This window comes from Doryrhamphus excisus, chromosome 22 (assembly GCF_030265055.1).
Source record: "Doryrhamphus excisus isolate RoL2022-K1 chromosome 22, RoL_Dexc_1.0, whole genome shotgun sequence".
NCBI lineage: Eukaryota > Metazoa > Chordata > Actinopteri > Syngnathiformes > Syngnathidae > Doryrhamphus > Doryrhamphus excisus.
The window spans coordinates 9,512,208-9,533,874 of NC_080487.1; the positions used below are offsets into that span (position 1 = coordinate 9,512,208).

The 21,667-nt window shown below is 48.4% G+C and overlaps 1 protein-coding gene across 1 annotated transcript in view; it reads left to right on the top strand.

Annotated features, from left to right (window-relative positions):
- LOC131110034 (uncharacterized) overlaps positions 1-21,667 on the top strand; it is a 25,381-nt gene continuing 3,714 nt past the window's right edge. Inside the window, exons 1-26 of the mRNA XM_058062680.1 lie at positions 1-147; positions 2,758-2,778; positions 3,936-4,098; positions 4,175-4,443; positions 4,520-4,665; positions 4,748-5,048; positions 6,340-6,499; positions 6,576-6,844; positions 6,921-7,066; positions 7,149-7,440; positions 10,507-10,666; positions 10,743-11,011; positions 11,088-11,233; positions 11,316-11,607; positions 12,313-12,472; positions 12,549-12,817; positions 12,894-13,039; positions 13,122-13,413; positions 17,027-17,186; positions 17,263-17,531; positions 17,608-17,753; positions 17,836-18,127; positions 18,978-19,137; positions 19,214-19,482; positions 19,559-19,704; positions 19,787-20,078. Coding sequence (XP_057918663.1) covers positions 93-147; positions 2,758-2,778; positions 3,936-4,098; positions 4,175-4,443; positions 4,520-4,665; positions 4,748-5,048; positions 6,340-6,499; positions 6,576-6,844; positions 6,921-7,066; positions 7,149-7,440; positions 10,507-10,666; positions 10,743-11,011; positions 11,088-11,233; positions 11,316-11,607; positions 12,313-12,472; positions 12,549-12,817; positions 12,894-13,039; positions 13,122-13,413; positions 17,027-17,186; positions 17,263-17,531; positions 17,608-17,753; positions 17,836-18,127; positions 18,978-19,137; positions 19,214-19,482; positions 19,559-19,704; positions 19,787-20,078 — 5,290 coding nt within the window. The 5' untranslated portion in view covers positions 1-92. The remainder of the gene's footprint in view (positions 148-2,757; positions 2,779-3,935; positions 4,099-4,174; positions 4,444-4,519; positions 4,666-4,747; positions 5,049-6,339; positions 6,500-6,575; positions 6,845-6,920; positions 7,067-7,148; positions 7,441-10,506; positions 10,667-10,742; positions 11,012-11,087; positions 11,234-11,315; positions 11,608-12,312; positions 12,473-12,548; positions 12,818-12,893; positions 13,040-13,121; positions 13,414-17,026; positions 17,187-17,262; positions 17,532-17,607; positions 17,754-17,835; positions 18,128-18,977; positions 19,138-19,213; positions 19,483-19,558; positions 19,705-19,786; positions 20,079-21,667) is intronic.

Here is a 21,667-nt window from a genome sequence, read left to right on the forward strand (position 1 = left end):
GGGAGAGAGGTAGTAGAGACACACCTCAAAGTCGGTGGAATGAATCAGTCAAGCTTAAATAGACTGACAGCTCGGAGTTGTGCATTCACACAATGACGATCACGGAATGGCTCCACGTATTGCCGCTACTAAGCCTTTTCACTGCAAGTAAGTTGCACTCAAATTGGACGATCTGGATCTGTTTATCCTGTATATGACTTAAGCCGTAGCAACCACAACATCGCTATGTTTATGTTCTAGCTGCTGATAGGATAAGTACCATGACATGAAGATGGTTTTTTTTAACCTTTAGATCTGATCAGTGAAAACTGATATAAAGTAAAAAAAAAAAAAAAAGAAAGAAATACGGACAAAGAAAAAGGACTTTAAAATACACGCATTATTTGAAATGAATTATTGGCTTATATTTCACAACTGTTTTAAGTTTGTTACTTTAAATAATCTACTTTAATTAGATTTATATTTACATATCTTATTTTGAATTCTTTTTTAATGTATGCTTTCTTAGTCATAGACTAAAAACTAACTCTTTTTAGATCACTCATCTAATATATATATATGTTAGAATACTACAATCATATACTATAAAATATTTATTTTGCATTATTGGAAAATAATATAATAATATTATTATTAATTAATATTAATATTACTATTAATTAATATAATTATATTATTATAATATTATATTATTAATATTATTAATAATAATATTATAATAATATTATTTTATTTTCAAATTATGCTGTTTCAAATAAGCTATAAACATATTAGTCAACATTAAAACATTTTAATTATATTTTCCCAATTGTTCTAATTGTATTTATTTGATAGAAATACAAAATGTATGTATTTTCAGTAGTATAAGTGTCACTGATTGGCTAATGAAAATCTAAATTGTAGTGAACTGTACTGGGTAAGTTGTCTGTAGTTGTATTGATCGTTACGGTAGGTCTTTGCTGTTCCATTTTTATGTCCGTTGCTACTTCTTGCCTTTCAACTATTATCATGATGAAACCGTGATTTGACACTGGACAGTTAATTCCACTGAGATTCCACTGATTCCACCATTACAGGGTATTTTAGTACACATAAATATTAGACTAGTCGTAAAATAGAATAACTCACCTTCGAACCCTTATGTCAAATGTAAGTATATATATATGTATATATATATAAGTAATGTAGCAAATAAGGTTCTGTTCCATTGACAATGAACGCATATTTTCCACATGTTCCTGAGCATAAAGTCAGCATAGATGCATTAGTCATCAATCATGTTACCTCAAAAACATTTGATTGACACCTCACTCAACCCATTAGACGACCGTTTCTCTCGTCTCCTGTGACGCAATCGCCAATATGACATTGACTCTTAATGATGACTGACACATTGGATAGTCAAAGAAATTGTGAAAACACAGATATGCTGGTCAATGAGTGGGCTTTTGTGGGCTTTGTGTCAACATTGCATTAACATTTTGGCTTTTAATTTTTTTTTCTGTGTAAGAGCAAAATGGTCGTTAAAGACAAGATACCATGGCCATTGATCAAGTGTGACCGAATGGGACACCTACACAATGCCAGAGTGTCAGCAACGCTTATTGTGATTGTTGGGGATAAATATTCAGACTGTTCGTATTCAATCCATGTCTTATTTGGTAGGACTTTTTAGGCATTCATTCATTCATTTTCTACCGCTTCTGGAGCCTATCCCAGCTGTCTTCGAGACGAGAGGCGGGGTACACCCTGGACTGGTGGCCAGCCAATCACAGGGCACATATAGACAAACAACCATTCACACTCACATTCATACCTATGGACAATTTGGAGTCACCAATTAACCTAGCATGTTTTTGGAATGTGGGAGGAAACCGGAGTACCCGGAGAAAACCCACGCATGCACGGGGAGAACATGCAAACTCCACACAGAGATGGCCGAGGGTGGAATTGAACTCGGGTCTCATAGCTGTGAGGCCTGTGCGCTAAAAACTCGTCCGCCGTGCAGCCCCAAACACTAGTCATTCATTAATTCATTCATTTTCTACCGCTTATCCTCACGAGGGTCACGGGGGTGCTGGAGCCTATCCCAGCTGTCTTTGAGACGAGAGGCGGGGTACACCCTGGTCTGGTGGCCAGCCAATCACAGGGCACATATAGACAAACAACCATTCACACTCACATTCATACCTATGGACAATTTGGAGTCGCTAATTAACCTAGCATGTTTTTAGAATGTGGGAGGAAACCGGAGTACCCGGAAAAAACTAGCGCATGCACGGGGAGAACATGCAAACTCCACACAGAGATGTCCGAGGGTGGAATTGAACCCTGGTCTCCTAGCTGTGAGGGCTGCGTGCTAATCACTCGTCCACCGTGCAGCACTTTTTAGGCATGTTAGTACAAAAAAAAATATTTGTTATTGAGCATTCCCATCACTAACTGTGCTTTTCAGCCTTTCATTGTCAACCAACTTGTTTTGCACGAGGAATGAAAAGAATGGTGATGAACTGTACTGTTTGTGATAATTAGTGGTTAGGAGTTGATATTTTCATTGATATTGATATCCGGAAGGATTTGAGTTGACAGGTACAGTTCGGTCAGTCTTACAGTCTCAGGTAGAGGTATGCACGCTTCAGAATGTTGTTTTAATTGAAATAAATAAATAAACTGAAATGATTATTATTAGCCTTGGTTTGTATTATTGGGTTTTTCATCCTGACTGACTCATTTGTGTCATGTTTTTTTTTTCCGTAGATTCACATGCTCAGCTGGATGGTAAGTTCTAATTCTCAAGTTATTTATTCGCAAACTGTTGTACGAGTACCACTGGTGATATACGGGCTCCATTAAGTAGTAGTCATGTCCCTATAGGGGACAGAACAGAAGTGTTATTAGGACCTTAAGAGGTACTCCAGTTCAGTCAAAACCTGATGGGACGTGGGATCACCATTGGAGATAGGAGATCTCTAGCAGACTCGCCATCTCTCTGGTTCCTGGAGTTAATCTTTCTGCAATGAAGTTTGTCTTCAGCACAAAATGCGTCCGCATTATAAAGGACCTATTATGCTTTTTGAACGTTTCTGACCTATAAATGTAGTTAAAATGTTGTATTCTCGTGTTAAACGATGCCAAAGTTCCAGATAATGAGGTTTACGCATTTGGAAATGAGTCCTAAAAGAAGTTTGGGATAGCTCAAAAAGCTTGGTTTTAGAGGGCGTTGCAAAACTGTTCTTTTGTGATGTCACAAAGGAGTAGTCTTCCTTATGGGCGTGGCTGTAGGCACAATATGTTCTGATTCTCTGTTTACAAAACAAGCTCAGGCAGAAGTTATTGTATTTGGTGATTCCCAGCAAGAGAAAAATATTTTCATCTGCATTTCATACAGGACTATTTTTGTCCCGTGAATATGAACGTGAAATATCCGACAAACTATTGCTGGAGCCAGAAGCAGGACGCTCTCTCTGGGAAAGACAGACATTAATGTCGGACATACTTAGCGTCCACTAATGTTTGGCTTCTGAGCTCCACCGCACCAACGTTGCCTCTGACAAAGTGCGTCCGACAATGAGTGCTCCTCGCAGGCGAGGTTGCCGCACATCCGGCTTCTCCTGAGTTCCACCGCACCAGCGATGATATGTGATATGATATGCTAATACACGGTAAGTCAGGGTTCTCCAGCCAGTAGCTCATGAGCTGCCTGTAGCTCCTGAACACTTAGCTCTCCAAAGACTTTATTAATGTATTATCAACTCTTATACCCACTATATTTTATACCCACTCATTTTCATATTATGACGTCGCTAGGCTCATAAATGAAAATAATTTCATCTCCAATAGGCTGCCAAAAAAGGTTGGGGAGCCACTGGTCTAAGATCTTCCTTCTGATCCTCCTGATGATTCCAACCAATCAATCTGTACAATCTCTTTCTTAGTATGTGGTATCGCTTCACTGAACACCAGGATAGTCGGAGGTGAAAATGCTCCAGAAGGAAGTTGGCCTTGGCAGGCCAGCCTGCAGGAATCTGACAGCCATGTTTGTGGTGGTTCTCTCATAAACAAAGAGTGGGTGTTGTCTGCTGCCCACTGCTTCTCCAGGTGGGTAACCTTTACATGATGTCATATACTTTATGGATCCGCTTAAACAATGTGAGCTTTGGCATTGTCTCTGTAGCACAAGCACCCTTGGATGGTCAGTTTCTCTCGGTCTTCAGAACCTGCAGGGCAGCAACCCAAACGAAGTGTCCAGAACAGTTGACACAATCATTTTGCATCCAGACTTTGACAGTTCCAGCTTCAACAACGACATCGCCCTGCTCAGACTTTCCTCAGCAGTCCCATTCACAGCCTACATCAGACCTGTGTGTCTGGCAGCCAGTAGCAGTGAGTTCCACAATGGTACCGATAGCTGGGTCACTGGCTGGGGAACGGTCCAGGAGGGAGGTAAGGTACTTTCATGGTACTGGAATATATTTGTGCTTTGACTACACGATGACGATACTTTTACTGTATTGTTCAGTGTCCCTCCCATTCCCTCAAACGCTACAAGAAGTGGAGGTGCCAGTTGTGGGAAACAGACAGTGTAACTGCCTGAATGGAGTAGGTTCAGTCACAGATAACATGATCTGTGCTGGTGTTTTGGAAGGAGGGAAAGATGCTTGTCAGGTGGATGACTTCTTTTCAGTTATCTCTTTGATTGAAGTCATTCAAGTATGGTTTAATATACAATTACTTTCCACATCTTTAGGGGGACTCGGGAGGTCCCATGATGAGCCAGCAGGATTCCATCTGGGTCCAGTCCGGAATTGTCAGTTTTGGATTTGGCTGTGCTAGACCTAATCTGCCGGGGGTTTATGCCAGAGTATCAAGTTACCAATCCTGGATCAACTCCCATATCAGTTCGGATAAACCAGGCTTTGTCCACTTCAACTCCAGTGGGCTGGATTCTGACAGCAACTACACATGTCCTGGTCTACCACCTCCCATTATGCCGACTGAAGGACTAGTAACAACGGCAGATCCAGGACCCAGTGTCTCAAGTGCTGAATGTGCGTCCTTTGAGTACCACTGCATTGACATTCCGTCATACGCTACACATGGATTCCTATGATTAGAGAAGAAGTTTGAACTGATTGACATGCCACTTAAGTTTCCTTTAACTGGTACAGTTCACCTCAGCACCCATGTTATGGCATTAAATAAGAAATCCTAATCTGTTTTACATTTGCCTTGGGGGCATCCAGCAGTGCAGAATTCTAGCTCCATCATTTAGGTTAAATAACAATAGCCACGTTTACATGGACCCAAATATTCCAATTCCATTCGGGTTATTTGCTCAAAAGGAAAGAATGTAACCTTTGTATACACCTCATTCCGAAAGAAAAGTGTCAGTCCGAATGAATATATAATCGGATTCCCAGGGGTGGAATATTCCTTTCCCCAATCCGATTGAGGTATCTTGTACCCGCTCAATCGGAAAGTTGTCAGACTGCGTTCTTCTTTGTGGTGTTTTTCTTCTTCTGTTGTTTATTGGCGGTTGGCAAGCAGCTTTCGTGTGCATTAGCGCCATCTGTGGAATAGAATCTAAACCCTTCTATACGCCATTCACAAGTCCAGTTTTATTAAAAAAGAAAATACATATCTATATAAAACATGTGCCGAGCTTAATTATAAAATATTAGCAAGATTGAACTTTATCTTTTCCTGTTCCCGGGGTGCGTTCTTTCAGCGAATGCTGAGATATGACGTAACACGCAGCTCCAGATGTTCTTCGATTTAAAAAAATGGAGGCGAGCAATCGGCACTGGACTGCTAAGGAAAGTTTGTTTTTGATTCAAACTAAATTCCAAGACTGGACGAAGGAAAAACTGGCAATACGGAGTTATTCCAACAAGTGAAAGAAAAACTCAAGGAAGTCGGTATCACGTGATGTTGGTGTTTACGCTTTACTGGGCATGCCCCATTGACTATTCTGGTTGATTATAGCGCCGCATGTAGACACGCCATTGGAATATTCCTTTCCATGTATACCATTGCTTTTGGAAAGATTCCATTCGTAAAGAGAAAAACTCCTCATGTAAACGTGGCTATTGTGGCTCTTCCCCCAAGGATAGGTTACCAAAAAGCGGTGCACAAACCTCAGTTATTTTGGCACCCGTCGTAATTCTTCACAGAGAAAACTCTTCCATATTGCACAGGGATGAATTGAACCGTTTGGTGGACACTGGACATTGCTGTTGTTGTAAACTCATTTGAGTACTCCAATATGTGTTTGCCATTGAACTTCTCTGTGGATCGTGAACCAGTCTCCTTGAATTTAATGGCATCACTTGTTTGCAGTGTGCGGCATCCAATCAGGAAAGACAAAGATAGTTGGAGGTGAAGACGCTCGAGAAGGAAGTTGGCCTTGGCAGGCCAGTCTGCAGAATTTCGGCCATGTTTGTGGTGGTTCTCTCATAAACAAAGAGTGGGTGTTGTCTGCTGCCCACTGCTTCTCCAGGTGGGTAACCTTTACATGATGTCATATACTTTATGGATCCGCTTAAACAATGTGAGCTTTGGCATTGTCTCTGTAGCACAAGCACCCTTGGATGGTCAGTTTTTCTCGGTCTTCAGAACCTGCAGAGCAGCAACCCAAACCAAGTGTCCAGAACAGTTGACACAATCATTTTGCATCCAGACTTTGACAGTTCCAGCTTCAACAACGACATCGCCCTGCTCAGACTTTCCTCAGCAGTCCCATTCACAGCCTACATCAGACCTGTGTGTCTGGCAGCCAGTAGCAGTGAGTTCCACAATGGTACCGATAGCTGGGTCACTGGCTGGGGAACGGTCCAGGAGGGAGGTAAGGTACTTTCATGGTACTGGAATATATTTGTGCTTTGACTACACGATGACTATACTTTGACTGTATTGTTCAGTGTCCCTCCCATTCCCTCAAACGCTACAAGAAGTGGAGGTGCCAGTTGTGGGAAACAGACAGTGTAACTGCCTGAATGGAGTAGGTTCAGTCACAGATAACATGATCTGTGCTGGTGTTTTGGAAGGAGGGAAAGATGCTTGTCAGGTGGATGACTTCTTTTCAGTTATCTCTTTGATTGAAGTCATTCAAGTATGATTTAATATACAATTACTCTCCACGTCTTTAGGGGGACTCAGGAGGTCCCATGATGAGCCAGCAGGATTCCATCTGGGTCCAGTCCGGAATTGTCAGTTTTGGATTTGGCTGTGCTAGACCTAATCTGCCGGGGGTTTATGCCAGAGTATCAAGTTACCAATCCTGGATCAACTCCCATATCAGTTCGGATAAACCAGGCTTTGTCCACTTCAACTCCAGTGGGCTGGATTCTGACAGCAACTACACATGTCCTGGTCTTCCTCTTCCTGGTACAGCGGTTACTCCTACTGCAGAACCAGGGCCCAGCATGTCAAGTGCTGAATGTAGGTATCTCCATTTCCACTGCGCTGACACATGTACTGTACAATCCCAAAACAGGAATTTCGTCCGTGCGTGCGGAGACAACCGCACGGCCCCGCCGTGTGCAAACTGCCTGCAGCAGGGGAGAAGGTTGTGGTGAAGGGGACGAGATTGTCTACGTGGGGGTCGGCACGCCTGGCCCGGCAGGGGGCGCCTTGGTGGGGAGCGGGGGCCTACCCCGGCGAGGGGGCTCCGCCAGTGTCAGGGGTTGGGTGTCGTCCACCAGCGCAACCTTCAGCCGGTCCACCGAGACAGTCTCCCGTCGGCCACCCATGTCCAAAACAAAATACTTGTCGCCGTGCTCCAGGACCCTGTATGGTCCGTCATAGGGTGGGCGTCGTGGTGGACAAACACAAAACGTGCCGTGCCGAGGGCAGTGGGAACATGTGGGTCCACCGTGCCGTGGTGTGATGCAGGGATGGGTTTAAAGTTGTCCACCGCCTCCTGCAGGGTGGACCTCTGTAGGGCGGCGGACCAGGGTGCGGTGGCGTCCGGAATGAAGTCCCTGGGGACACGCAAGACCTGCCCGTACACCAGCTCGGCCGACGATGCCTGCAGGTCTTCCTTGGGGGCGGACCACAGACCAAGCATGACCCACGGCAGCCTGTCCACCCAGTCGCCGTTCGTCAGGCTAGCCCGCAGGGCCGTTTTCATTGAGCGGTGAAACTTCTCGACGAGGCCGTTTGCTTGGGGGTGGTAGACAGAGGTGTGGTGTCGCTTGACCCCCAAATTCTCAGCAACAGCACTCCAAACTGCACACCTCGGTCCGATGAGAGGTCAGATGGAGTTCCGAAGCGCGCCACCCATGTGCTGATGAAAGCACGGGCCACTTCTGTGGTCGTAGTAGAAGCAAGCAGGGTTGCATCTGGCCAGCAGGTAGTCCTGCCTACCATGGTGAGCAGGTGTGTAAAGCCATGGGAAAGGGGGAGGGGGCCCACTAGGTTAACATTAACATGGTCGAACCTTCTCTCTGGGATGGTGAAATGCTCCAGTGGTGCCTTTGTGTGGCGGTGAATCTTAGCGCGTTGACATGGAATGCACGAACTGGCCCAAGCGAGCACGTCTTTCTTTAGGCCCCGCCACACAAATTTTTGTGCCACCAACCTCACAGAAGCCTTTCTGCCAGGGTGCGAGAGCCCGTGTATTGTGTCGAAGACGGCACGTCGCCAACCCGCCGGGACCAATGGGCGGGGCAGACCGGAGGAGATGTCGCACCACAACCTGGCCCCGGAGGCGCCAACAGGCACCTTGGCCAGGTGCAGGCCGACATCTGGTTGTTGGAGAGCGCGTACTTCCTCGTCTGTGGCCTGTTCCTCCGCCATTCATGAGTAATCCAGGTCTAGTTGCACGGCGCTCACAACCGCTCTGGACAGACAGTCTGCCACCACGTTCGCCTTGCCTGAAACGTGGCATATGTCCGTGGTATACTCGGAGATGAAGGACAGGTGTCTCTGCTGTCTCGCTGACCACGGCTCGGCCACTTTTGACATAGCAAAGACGAGTGGCTTGTGGTCGACATAGGCCGTGAACTTGTGACCTTCGAGCAGGAAACAGAAGTGTCGAATCGCCAGCCACAGCGCAAGGAGCTCCCAGTCAAAGGTGCTGTACTTCTGTTCCCGTGGGACCAGCTTGCGGCTGAAGAAAGCGAGCGGCTGCCAGGCGTCATCCACCCACTGTTTGTAAACCGCACCCACCGTGTAGTCCGAAGCGTCCGTGGTGAGGGCCACCGGGGCTGTGGGGCATGGGTGTGCTAACAAGGCAGCTTGGCTTAGGGCGGACTTGGTGGCTTTGAAGGCGCCCTTCCTCTCCTCTGTCCACACAATAAGTTGGTTGGGCGACAGATTATGTAGCACCTCATATAGCGGCCGCATGACGTGCGCTGCATGGCGGACGAAGCGGTGGTAATAAGCTACCATGCCCAAAAACTCTCTGAGGCCATGGGCTGTTTGTGGGTGGGGAAAGGTGGCGATCACCTCCACCTTCGACAGCAGTGGAATAGAACCGTCTGCGCTGACAAGGTGCCCCAAGAATTTGACTGAGGGGACACCGAAGACGCACTTTGCTGGATTAATGATCAGTCCATTCTTGTCGAGTCTCGAGAACAGCTCTCGGAGGTGATGCAGGTGGTCTTGTTTAGACCGACTAGCCACCAGGACATCGTCCAAATACACAAAAACGGACGGCATGTCTCTGAGAACAGAGTCCATGAAGCGCTGGAAGGACTGGGGCGCGTTCTTGAGTCCAAGCGGCATCCGGAGAAATTCGAACAGCCCAAAAGGTGTAATGATGGCTGTCTTTGGGATGTCGGCGGGGTGTACGGGCACCTGGTGGTAGCCCCGCACTAAATCAACCTTCAAAAAGATGGTGCAGCCCGCAAGGTGTGCCGAAAAGTCGCAGACATGGGGAACAGGGTTGCGGTCGGGCGTGGTAGCATCATTGAGGTGGCGGTAATCCCCACATGGGCGGAACCCGCCGTCAGCCTTGGGCATGATATGGAGGGGGGACGCCCACGGGCTGTGCCTCCGCCTCTGCGAACCATGCCGCCGCTGCTGATTCCCAGAACTCCGGCAATTTTAGGGTGGCGTTTGTAGCCATGTTCGCTGTGGCTTCGAACACTTCGGGACTACTGTTGGGGTCACCAGTGAAGCGCCGAAGAACTGGAGTCTGAGGCAGAGTGTCGAATTTGGGAGAAAACTTTATTTTTCTTGCAAACATTAACTTGCACTCTTTGCTACGTAAGACATGAAAGCCCCGTCTCTCAACCCCAACAGGAAGCGGAAAACCCCCGTTCCTTGCGCCCACCCCTCCGGGTGGCAACCCCTCCCCTATCGATCGTTCCGGGGTGAATTATGTCCCGGTAACCTACCACTACAATATATAATTTTTTGTTGTGAAAATGAACAAACTGTGAGTTTTACCAAGGTGAATTGTAAAATTTGGTCGAATAAGGACTTGGCTTTTGCGATCATGACTGGAATACTTTTAAATCCTGTTATGGTTATCTTTTTAATGGAATAACCTGGTTGCAGTGTGTGGCATCATTCCATCAAACACAAAAATAGTCGGAGGTGGAGATGCTGAAGAAGGAAGTTGGCCTTGGCAGGCCAGTCTGCAGAATTTCGGCCATGTTTGTGGTGGTTCTCTCATAAACAAAGAGTGGGTGTTGTCTGCTGCCCACTGCTTCTCCAGGTGGGTAACCTTTACATGATGTCATATACTTTATGGATCCACTTAAACAATGTGAGCTTTGGCATTGTCTCTGTAGCACAAGCACCCTTGGATGGTCAGTTTTTCTCGGTCTTCAGAACCTGCAGGGCAGCAACCCAAACGAAGTTTCCAGAACAGTTGACACAATCATTTTGCATCCAGACTTTGACAATTCCAGCTTCAACAACGACATCGCCCTGCTCAGACTTTCCTCAGCAGTCCCATTCACAGCCTACATCAGACCTGTGTGTCTGGCAGCCAGTAGCAGTGAGTTCCACAATGGTACCGATAGCTGGGTCACTGGCTGGGGAACGGTCCAGGAGGGAGGTAAGGTACTTTCATGGTATCGGAATATATTTGTGCTTTGACTACACGATGACTATACTTTTACTGTATTGTTCAGTGTCCCTCCCATTCCCTCAAACGCTACAAGAAGTGGAGGTGCCAGTTGTGGGAAACAGACAGTGTAACTGCCTGAATGGAGTAGGTTCAGTCACAGATAACATGATCTGTGCTGGTGTTTTGGAAGGAGGGAAAGATGCTTGTCAGGTGGATGACTTCTTTTCAGTTATCTCTTTGATTGAAGTCATTCAAGTATGATGTAATATACAATTACTCTCCACGTCTTTAGGGGGACTCAGGAGGTCCCATGATGAGCCAGCAGGATTCCATCTGGGTCCAGTCCGGAATAGTCAGTTTTGGATTTGGCTGTGCTAGACCTAATCTGCCGGGGGTTTATGCCAGAGTATCCCGCTATCAATCCTGGATCAACTCCCATATCAGTTCGGATAAACCAGGCTTTGTCCACTTCAACTCCAGTGGGCTGGATTCTGACAGCAACTACACATGTCCTGGTCTTCCTCTTCCTGGTACAGCAGTTACTCCTACTGCAGAACCAGGCCCCAGCATGTCAAGTGCTGAATGTAGGTACCTCCATTTCCACTGCGCTGACACATGTACCGTACAATCCCAAAACAGGAATTTCGACTAGCATGACCCTATTGACATGGCATTGAAGCCACATTTCCATGGAGTGTTATAGTTCAGATCAGATCCCATGGCATGGCTTGGAAACGTCAACCCTAATTTGGCTTGTTTCCACTGCAGGGCAGCATTGCAGTGTTTGAACTCTATTCTTTAGGGACAGTACCCTGGAGGCTCGTCCCCCTAAGGGCAAGTTGTCAAAAGGTTATGTCATACATACATACATGGGCAAGTTGCCAAAAAGCTATACAATATATTGAAGCGCCAAAGAACTGGAGTCTGAGGTGAAGTGTCGAATTTGGGAGAAAACTTTATTTTTCTTACAAACATTAACTTGCACTCTTTGCTACGTAAGACATGAAAGCCCCGTCTCTCAACCACAACAGGAAGTGGAAAACCCCCGTCCCTTGCGCCCACCCCTCCGGGTGGCAACCCCTCCCCTATCGATCGTTCCGGGGTGAATTATGTCCCGGTAACCTACCACTACAATATATAATTTTTTGTTGTGAAAATGGAATAACTGTGAGTTTTACCAAGGTGAATTGTAAAATTTGGTCGAATAAGGACTTGGCTTTTGCGATCATGACTGGAATACTTTTAAATCCTGTTATGGTTATCTTTTTAATGGAATAACCTGGTTGCAGTGTGTGGCATCATTCCATCAAACACAAAAATAGTCGGAGGTGGAGATGCTGAAGAAGGAAGTTGGCCTTGGCAGGCCAGTCTGCAGAATTTCGGCCATGCTTGTGGTGGTTCTCTCATAAACAAAGAGTGGGTGTTGTCTGCTGCCCACTGCTTCTCCAGGTGGGTAACCTTTACATGATGTCATATACTTTATGGATCCGCTTAAACAATGTGAGCTTTGGCATTGTCTCTGTAGCACAAGCACCCTTGGATGGTCAGTTTTTCTCGGTCTTCAGAACCTGCAGGGCAGCAACCCAAACGAAGTGTCCAGAACAGTTGACACAATCATTTTGCATCCAGACTTTGACAATTCCAGCTTCAACAACGACATCGCCCTGCTCAGACTTTCCTCAGCAGTCCCATTCACAGCCTACATCAGACCTGTGTGTCTGGCAGCCAGTAGCAGTGAGTTCCACAATGGTACCGATAGCTGGGTCACTGGCTGGGGAACGGTCCAGGAGGGAGGTAAGGTACTTTCATGGTACCGGAATATATTTGTGCTTTGACTACACGATGACTATACTTTTACTGTATTGTTCAGTGTCCCTCCCATTCCCTCAAACGCTACAAGAAGTGGAGGTGCCAGTTGTGGGAAACAGACAGTGTAGCTGCCTGAATGGAGTAGGTTCAGTCACAGATAACATGATCTGTGCTGGTGTTTTGGAAGGAGGGAAAGATGCTTGTCAGGTGGATGACTTCTTTTCAGTTATCTCTTTGATTGAAGTCATTCAAGTATGATTTAATATACAATTACTTTCCACGTCTTTAGGGGGACTCGGGAGGTCCCATGATGAGCCAGCAGGATTCCATCTGGGTCCAGTCCGGAATTGTCAGTTTTGGATTTGGCTGTGCTAGACCTAATCTGCCGGGGGTTTATGCCAGAGTATCAAGTTACCAATCCTGGATCAACTCCCATATCAGTTCGGATAAACCAGGCTTTGTCCACTTCAACTCCAGTGGGCTGGATTCTGACAGCAACTACACATGTCCTGGTCTTCCTCTTCCTGGTACAGCGGTTACTCCTACTGCAGAATCAGGGCCCAGCATGTCAAGTGCTGAATGTAGGTACCTCGATTTCCACTGCGCTGACACATGTACCGTACAATCCCAAAACAGGAATTTCGACTGGCATGACCCTATTGACATGGCATTTAAGCCACATTTCCATGGAGTGTTATAGTTCAGATCAGATCCAATGGCATGGCTTGGAAACGTCAACCCTAATTTGGCTTGTTTCCATTGCAGGGCAGCATTGCAGTGTTTGAACTCTATTCTTTAGGGACAGTACCCTTGAGGCTTGTCCCCCTAAGGGCAATTTGCCAAAAGGTTATGTCATACATACATGGGCAAGTTGCCAAACAGCTATACAATATATTGAAGCGCCGAAGAACTGGAGTCTGAGGCGAAGTGTCGAGTTTGGGAGAAAACTATTTTTCTTGCAAACATTAACTTGCACTCTTTGCTACGTAACACATGAAAGCCCCGTCTCTCAACCACAACAGGAAGCGGAAAACCCCCGTCCCTTGCGCCCACCCCTCCGGGTGGCAACCCCTCCCCTGTCGATCGTTCCGTGGTGAATTGTGTCCCGATAACCTACCACTACACAAGCCCCCCCAGAATTCACCCATAGTCAAAATCGTCCGTGCGTGCGGGAACAACCGCACGGCCCCACCGTGTGCGCACTGCTTGCGGCAGTGGACAAGGGTGTGGTGAAGGGGACGAGATTGTCCACGCGGAGGTCGGCACGCCTGGCCCGGCAGGGGGTGCCTTGCCGGGGGGTGGGGGCCTACCCCGGCAAGGGGGCTCCGCCAGTGTCAGGGGTTGGGTGTCGTCCACCAGCGCAACCTTCAGCCGGTCCACCGAGACAGTCTCCCGTCGGCCACTCATGTCCAAAACAAAATACTTGTCGCCATGCTCCAGGACCCTGTATGGTCCGTCATAGGGTGGGCATAAAGGCCCACGGTGCGCGTCGTGGTGGACAAACACAAAACGTGCCGTGCCCAGGGCAGTGGGAACATGTGGGTCCACCGTGCCGTGGTGTGATGCAGGGATGGGTTTAAAGGTGTCCACCGCCTCCTGCAGGGTGGACCTCTGTAGGGTGGCGGACCAGGGTGCGGTGGCGTCCGAAATGAAGTCCCTGGGGACACGCAAGACCTGCCCGTACACCAGCTCGGCCGACGATGCCTGCAGGTCTTCCTTGGGAGCGGATCGCAGACCAAGCATGACCCACGGCAGCCTGTCCACCCAGTCGCCCTTCGTCAGGCTAGCCCGCAGCGCCGTTTTCATTGAGTGGTGAAACCTCTCGACGAGGCCGTTCGCTTGGGGGTGGTAGGCAGAGGTGCGGTGTAGCTTGACCCCCAAATTCTCAGCAACAGCACTCCAAAGCTCCGAGGTGAACTGCACACCTCGGTCCGATGAGAGGTCAGATGGAGTTCCGAAGCGCGCCACCCATGTGCTGATGAAAGCACGGGCCACTTCTGTGGTCGTAGTAGAAGCAAGCGGGGTTGCTTCTGGCCAGCAGGTAGTCCTGTCTACCATGGTGAGCAGGTGTGTAAAGCCATGGGAAAGGGGGAGGGGGCCCACTAGGTCGACATTAACATGGTCGAACCTTCTCTCTGGGACGGTGAAATGCTCCAGTGGTGCCTTTGTGAGGCGGTGAATCTTAGCGCGTTGACATGGAATGCACGAACTGGCCCAAGCGAGCATGTCTTTCTTTAGGCCCTGCCACACGAACTTTTGTGCCACCAACCTCACAGAAGCCTTTCTGCCAGGGTGCGAGAGCCCGTGTATTGTGTCGAAGACAGCACGTCGCCAACCTGCCGGGACCAATGGGCGGGGCAGACCGGAGGAGATGTCGCACCACAACCTGGCCCCGGAGGCGCCAACAGGCACCTTGGCCAGGTGCAGGCCGACATCCGGTTGTTGGAGAGCGCGTACTTCCTCGTCGGTGGCCTGTTCCTCCGCCATTCGCGAGTAATCCAGGTCTAGTTGCACGGCGCTCACAACCGCTCTGGACAGACAGTCTGCCACCACGTTCGCCTTGCCTGAAACGTGGCATATGTCCGTGGTATACTCGGAGATGAAGGACAGGTGTCTCTGCTGTCTCGCTGACCACGGCTCGGCCACTTTTGACATAGCAAAGACGAGTGGCTTGTGGTCGACATAGGCCGTGAACTTGTGACCTTCGAGCAGGAAACAGAAGTGTCGAATCGCCAGCCACAGCGCAAGGAGCTCCCAGTCGAAGGTGCTGTACTTCTGTTCCCGTGGGACCAGCTTGCGGCTGAAGAAAGCGAGCGGCTGCCAGGCGTCATCCACCCACTGTTCGTAAACCGCACCCACCGCGTAGTCCGAAGCGTCCGTGGTGAGGGCCACCGGGGCTGTGGGGCATGGGTGTGCTAACAAGGCAGCTTGGCTTAGGGCGGACTTGGTGGCTTCGAAGTCGCCCTTCCTCTCCTCTGTCCACACAATAACTTGGTTGGGCGACAGATTATGTAGCGCCTCATGTAGCGGCCGCATGACATGCGCTGCATGGCGGACGAAGCGGTGGTAATAAGCTACCATGCCCAAAAACTCTCTGAGGCCACGGGCTGTTTGTGGGTGGGGAAAGGTGGTGATCACCTCCACTTTCGACGGCAGTGGCATAGAACCGTCTGCGCAGACAAAATGCCCCAAGAATTTCACCTAGGGGACACCGAAGACGCACTTTGCTGGATTAATGATCAGTCCATTCTTGTCGAGTCTCGAGAACAGCTCTCGGAGGTGATGCAGGTGGTCTTGTTTAGACCGACTAGCCACCAGGACATCGTCCAAATACACAAAAACGGACAGCATGTCTCTGAGCACAGCGTCCATGAGGCGCTGGAAGGACTGGGGCGCGTTCTTGAGTCCAAACAGCTTCCGGAGAAATTCGAACAGCCCAAAAGGTGTAATGATGGCTGTCTTTGGGATGTCGGCGGGGTGTACGGGCACCTGGTGGTAGCCCCGCACTAAATCAACCTTCAAAAAGATGGTGCAGCCCGCAAGGTGTGACGAAAAGTCGTGGACATGGGGAACAGGGTAGCGGTCGGGCGTGGTAGCATCATTGAGGCGGCGGTAATCCCCACATGGGCGGAACCCGCCGTCAGCCTTGGGCACGATATGGAGGGGGGATGCTCACGGGCTGTGTCTCCGCCTGTGCGAACCATGCTGCCGCTGCTGATTCCCAGAACTCCGGCAATTTTAGGGTGGCGTTTGTAGCCATGTTCGCTGTGGCTGCGAACACTTCGGGACTACTGTCGTGGTCACCAGTGAAGCGCCGAAGAACTGGAGTCTGAGGCAGAGTGTCGAATTTGGGAGAAAACTTTATTTTTCTTGCAAACATTAACTTGCACTCTTTGCTACGTAAGACATGAAAGCCCAGTCTCTCAACCCCAACAGGAAGCGGAAAACCCCCGTCCCTTGCGACCACCCCTCCGGGTGGCAACCCCTCCCCTATCAATCGTTCCGGGGTGAATTATGTCCCGGTAACTTACCACTACAATATATAATTTTTTGTTGTGAAAATGGACAAACTGTGAGTTTTACCAAGGTGAATTGTAAAATTTGGTCGAATAAGGACTTGGCTTTTGCGATCATGACTGGAATACTTTTAAATCCTGTTATGGTTATCTTTTTAATGGAATAACCTGGTTGCAGTGTGTGGCATCATTCCATCAAACACAAAAATAGTCGGAGGTGGAGATGCTGGAGAAGGAAGTTGGCCTTGGCAGGCCAGTCTGCAGAATTCCGGCCATGCTTGTGGTGGTTCTCTCATAAACAAAGAGTGGGTGTTGTCTGCTGCCCACTGCTTCTCCAGGTGGGTAACCTTTACATGATGTCATATACTTTATGGATCCGCTTAAACAATGTGAGCTTTGGCATTGTCTCTGTAGCACAAGCACCCTTGGATGGTCAGTTTTTCTCGGTCTTCAGAACCTGCAGAGCAGCAACCCAAACCAAGTGTCCAGAACAGTTGACACAATCATTTTGCATCCAGACTTTGACAGTTCCAGCTTCAACAACGACATCGCCCTGCTCAGACTTTCCTCAGCAGTCCCATTCACAGCCTACATCAGACCTGTGTGTCTGGCAGCCAGTAGCAGTGAGTTCCACAATGGTACCGATAGCTGGGTCACTGGCTGGGGAACGGTCCAGGAGGGAGGTAAGGTACTTTCATGGTACTGGAATATATTTGTGCTTTGACTACACGATGACTATACTTTTATTGTATTGTTCAGTGTCCCTCCCATTCCCTCAAACGCTACAAGAAGTGGAGGTGCCAGTTGTGGGAAACAGACAGTGTAACTGCCTGAATGGAGTAGGTTCAGTCACAGATAACATGATCTGTGCTGGTGTTTTGGAAGGAGGGAAAGATGCTTGTCAGGTGGATGACTTCTTTTCAGTTATCTCTTTGATTGAAGTCATTCAAGTATGATTTAATATACAATTACTTTCCACGTCTTTAGGGGGACTCAGGAGGTCCCATGATGAGCCAGCAGGATTCCATCTGGGTCCAGTCCGGAATTGTCAGTTTTGGATTTGGCTGTGCTAGACCTAATCTGCCGGGGGTTTATGCCAGAGTATCTCGCTACCAATCCTGGATCAACTCCCATATCAGTTCGGATAAACCAGGCTTTGTCCACTTCAACTCCAGTGGGCTGGATTCTGACAGCAACTACACATGTCCTGGTCTTCCTCTTCCTGGTACAGCGGTTACTCCTACTGCAGAACTGGAGCCCGGCATGTCAAGTGCTGAATGTAGGTACCTCGATTTTTCCACTGCGCTGACACATGTACCGTACAATCCCAAAACAGGAATTTAGACTATTGACAAGGCATTTAAGCCACATTTCCATGGAGTGTTATAGTTCAGATCAGATCCCATGGCATGGCTTGGAAGTGTCAACCCTAATTTGGCTTGTTTCCACTGCAGGACAGCATTGCAGTGTTTGAACTCTGTTCTTTAGGGACAGTACCCTTGAGGCTCGTCCCCCTAAGGGCGAGTTGCCAAACAGCCATACAATATATATAATTTGTTGTTGTGAAAATGGACAAACTGTTAGTTTTACCAAGGTGAATTGTTCAAAAAGAGGTTCCCGCACACTGTGTCGCTCTCATTCATTAGTTTATTTAGGTAACGTTTGGGTCCATTTGACCTTCATCAGACATATTAGATCCCATCTCCACCCTACACACACATATATATATATGTCCCCGATGGGTGTAGGCAACCAATCCGGGGACTTAGGGGGCGACCTGTTTTGATGAGTATCACCTGTCGAAGGGCAATAACATTCATTTAACAGGTGTACAGATTTTAGCATAATATGAAAAACATTTTTATACATAATTCAATTCAAACACAACTCACAAACACATGTACAAACAGGGGCAACCATGCCAATTATTTTAAAACAGTTTTATGAACTTTTTTTTAAAATAAAAAATCAGTAAATACTCAATATCTTTTATAGAAAGAGGAAAGGTGAAAGAAAGAAAAGGTGAATTGTAAAATTTGGTCGAATAAAGACTTGGCTTTTGCCATCACGACTGGAATACTTTTAAATCCTGTTATGGTTATCTTTTTAATGGAATAACCTGGTTGCAGTGTGTGGCATCATTCCATCAAACACAAAAATAGTCGGAGGTGGAGATGCTGAAGAAGGAAGTTGGCCTTGGCAGGCCAGTCTGCAGAATTTCGGCCATGTTTGTGGTGGTTCTCTCATAAACAAAGAGTGGGTGTTGTCTGCTGCCCACTGCTTCTCCAGGTGGGTAACCTTTACATGATGTCATATACTTTATGGATCCGCTTAAACAATGTGAGCTTTGGCATTGTCTCTGTAGCACAAGCACCCTTGGATGGTCAGTTTTTCTCGGTCTTCAGAACCTGCAGAGCAGCAACCCAAACGAAGTGTCCAGAACAGTTGACACAATCATTTTGCATCCAGACTTTGACAGTTCCAGCTTCAACAACGACATCGCCCTGCTCAGACTTTCCTCAGCAGTCCCATTCACAGCCTACATCAGACCTGTGTGTCTGGCAGCCAGTAGCAGTGAGTTCCACAATGGTACCGATAGCTGGGTCACTGGCTGGGGAACGGTCCAGGAGGGAGGTAAGGTACTTTCATGGTACTGGAATATATTTGTGCTTTGACTACACGATGACGATACTTTTACTGTATTGTTCAGTGTCCCTCCCATTCCCTCAAACGCTACAAGAAGTGGAGGTGCCAGTTGTGGGAAACAGACAGTGTAGCTGCCTGAATGGAGTAGGTTCAGTCACAGATAACATGATCTGTGCTGGTGTTTTGGAAGGAGGGAAAGATGCTTGTCAGGTGGATGACTTCTTTTCAGTTATCTCTTTGATTGACGTCACTTTAGTATGGTTTAATATACAATTACTCTCCACGTCTTTAGGGGGACTCAGGAGGTCCCATGATGAGCCAGCAGGATTCCATCTGGGTCCAGTCCGGAATTGTCAGTTTTGGATTTGGCTGTGCTAGACCTCATCTGCCGGGAGTTTATGCCAGAGTATCTCGCTACCAATCTTGGATCAACTCCTATATCAGTTCCGATAAACCAGGCTTTGTCCACTTCAACTCCAGTGGGCTGGACTCTGACAGCAACTACACATGTCCTGGTCTTCCTCTTCCTGGTACAGCGGTTACTTCTACTGCAGAACCAGGGCCCAGCATGTCAAGTGCTGAATGTAGGTACCTCCATTTCCACTGCGCTGACACATATACCGTACAATCCCAAAACAGGGACTGGCATGACCCTATTGACATGGTATTTAAGCCACATTTCCATGGAGTGTTATAGTTCAGATCAGATCCCATGGCATGGCTTGGAAGCGTCAACCCTAATTTGGCTTGTTTCCATTGCAGGGCAGCATTGCAGTGTTAGAACTCTATTCTTTAGGGACAGTACCCTTGAGGCTCGTCCCCCTAAGGGCAATTTGTCAAAAGGTTATGTCATACATACATACATGGGCAAGTTGCCAAACAGCTATACAATATATTGAAGCGCCGAAGAACTGGAGTCTGAGGCGAAGTGTCGAATTCGGGAGAAAAGTATTTTTCTTGCAAACATTAACTTGCACTCGTTGCTACGTAAGACATGAAAGCCCCGTCTCTCAACCACAACAGGAAGCTGAAAACCCCCGTCCCTTGCGCCCACCCCTCCAGGTGGCAACCCTTCCGCTATCGATCGTTCCGTGTTGAATTATGTCTCGGTAACCTACCACTACACAAGACCCCCCCAGAATTCACCCATAGTCAAAATCGTCCGTGCGTGCGGGTACAACCGCACGGCCCCGCTGTGTGCGCACTGCTTGCGGCAGTGGACAAGGGTGTGGTGAAGGGGACGAGATTGTCCACGCGGGGGTCGGCACGCCTGGCCTGGCAGGGGGTGCCTTGCTGGGAAGCGGGGGCCTACACCGGCGAGGGGGCTCCGCCAGTGTCAGGGGTTGGGTGTCGTCCACCAGCGCAACCTTCAGCCGGTCCACCGAGACAGTCTCCCGTCGGCCAAACATGTCCAAAACAAAATACTTGTCGCCATGCTCCAGGACCCTGTATGGTCCGTCAAAGGGTGGGCGTAAAGGCCCACGGTGCGCGTCGTGGCGGACAAACACAAAACATGCCGTGCCCAGGGCAGTGGGAACATGTGGGTCCACCATGCCGTGGTGTGATGCAGGGATGGGTTTAAAGGTGTCCACCGCCTCCTGCAGGGTGGACATCTGTAGGGCGGCGGACCAGGGTGCGGTGGCGTCCGGAATGAAGTCCCCGGGGACACGAAAGACCCGCCCGTACACCAGCTCGGCCGATGATGCCTGCAGGTCTTCCTTGAGGGCAGATCGCAGACCAAGCATGACCCACGGCAGCCTGTCCACCCAGTCGCCGTTCGTCAGGCTAGCCCGCAGCGCCATTTTCATTGAGCGGTGAAACCTCTCGACGAGGCCGTTCGCTTGGGGGTGGTATGCAGAGGTGTGGTGTAGCTTGACCCCCAAATTCTCAGCAACAGCACTCCAAAACTCCGAGGTGAACTGCACACCTCGGTCCGATGAGAGGTCAGATGGAGTTCCGAAGCGCGCCACCCATGTGCTGATGAAAGCACGGGCCACTTCTGTGGTCGTAGTAGAAGCAAGCGGGGTTGCTTTTGGCCAGCGGGTAGTCCTGCCTACCATGGTGAGCAGGTGTGTAAAGCCGTGGGAAAGGGGGAATTCGACATTAACATGGTCGAACCTTCTCTCTGGGACAGTGAAATGCTCCACTGGTGCCTTTGTGTGGTGGTGAATCT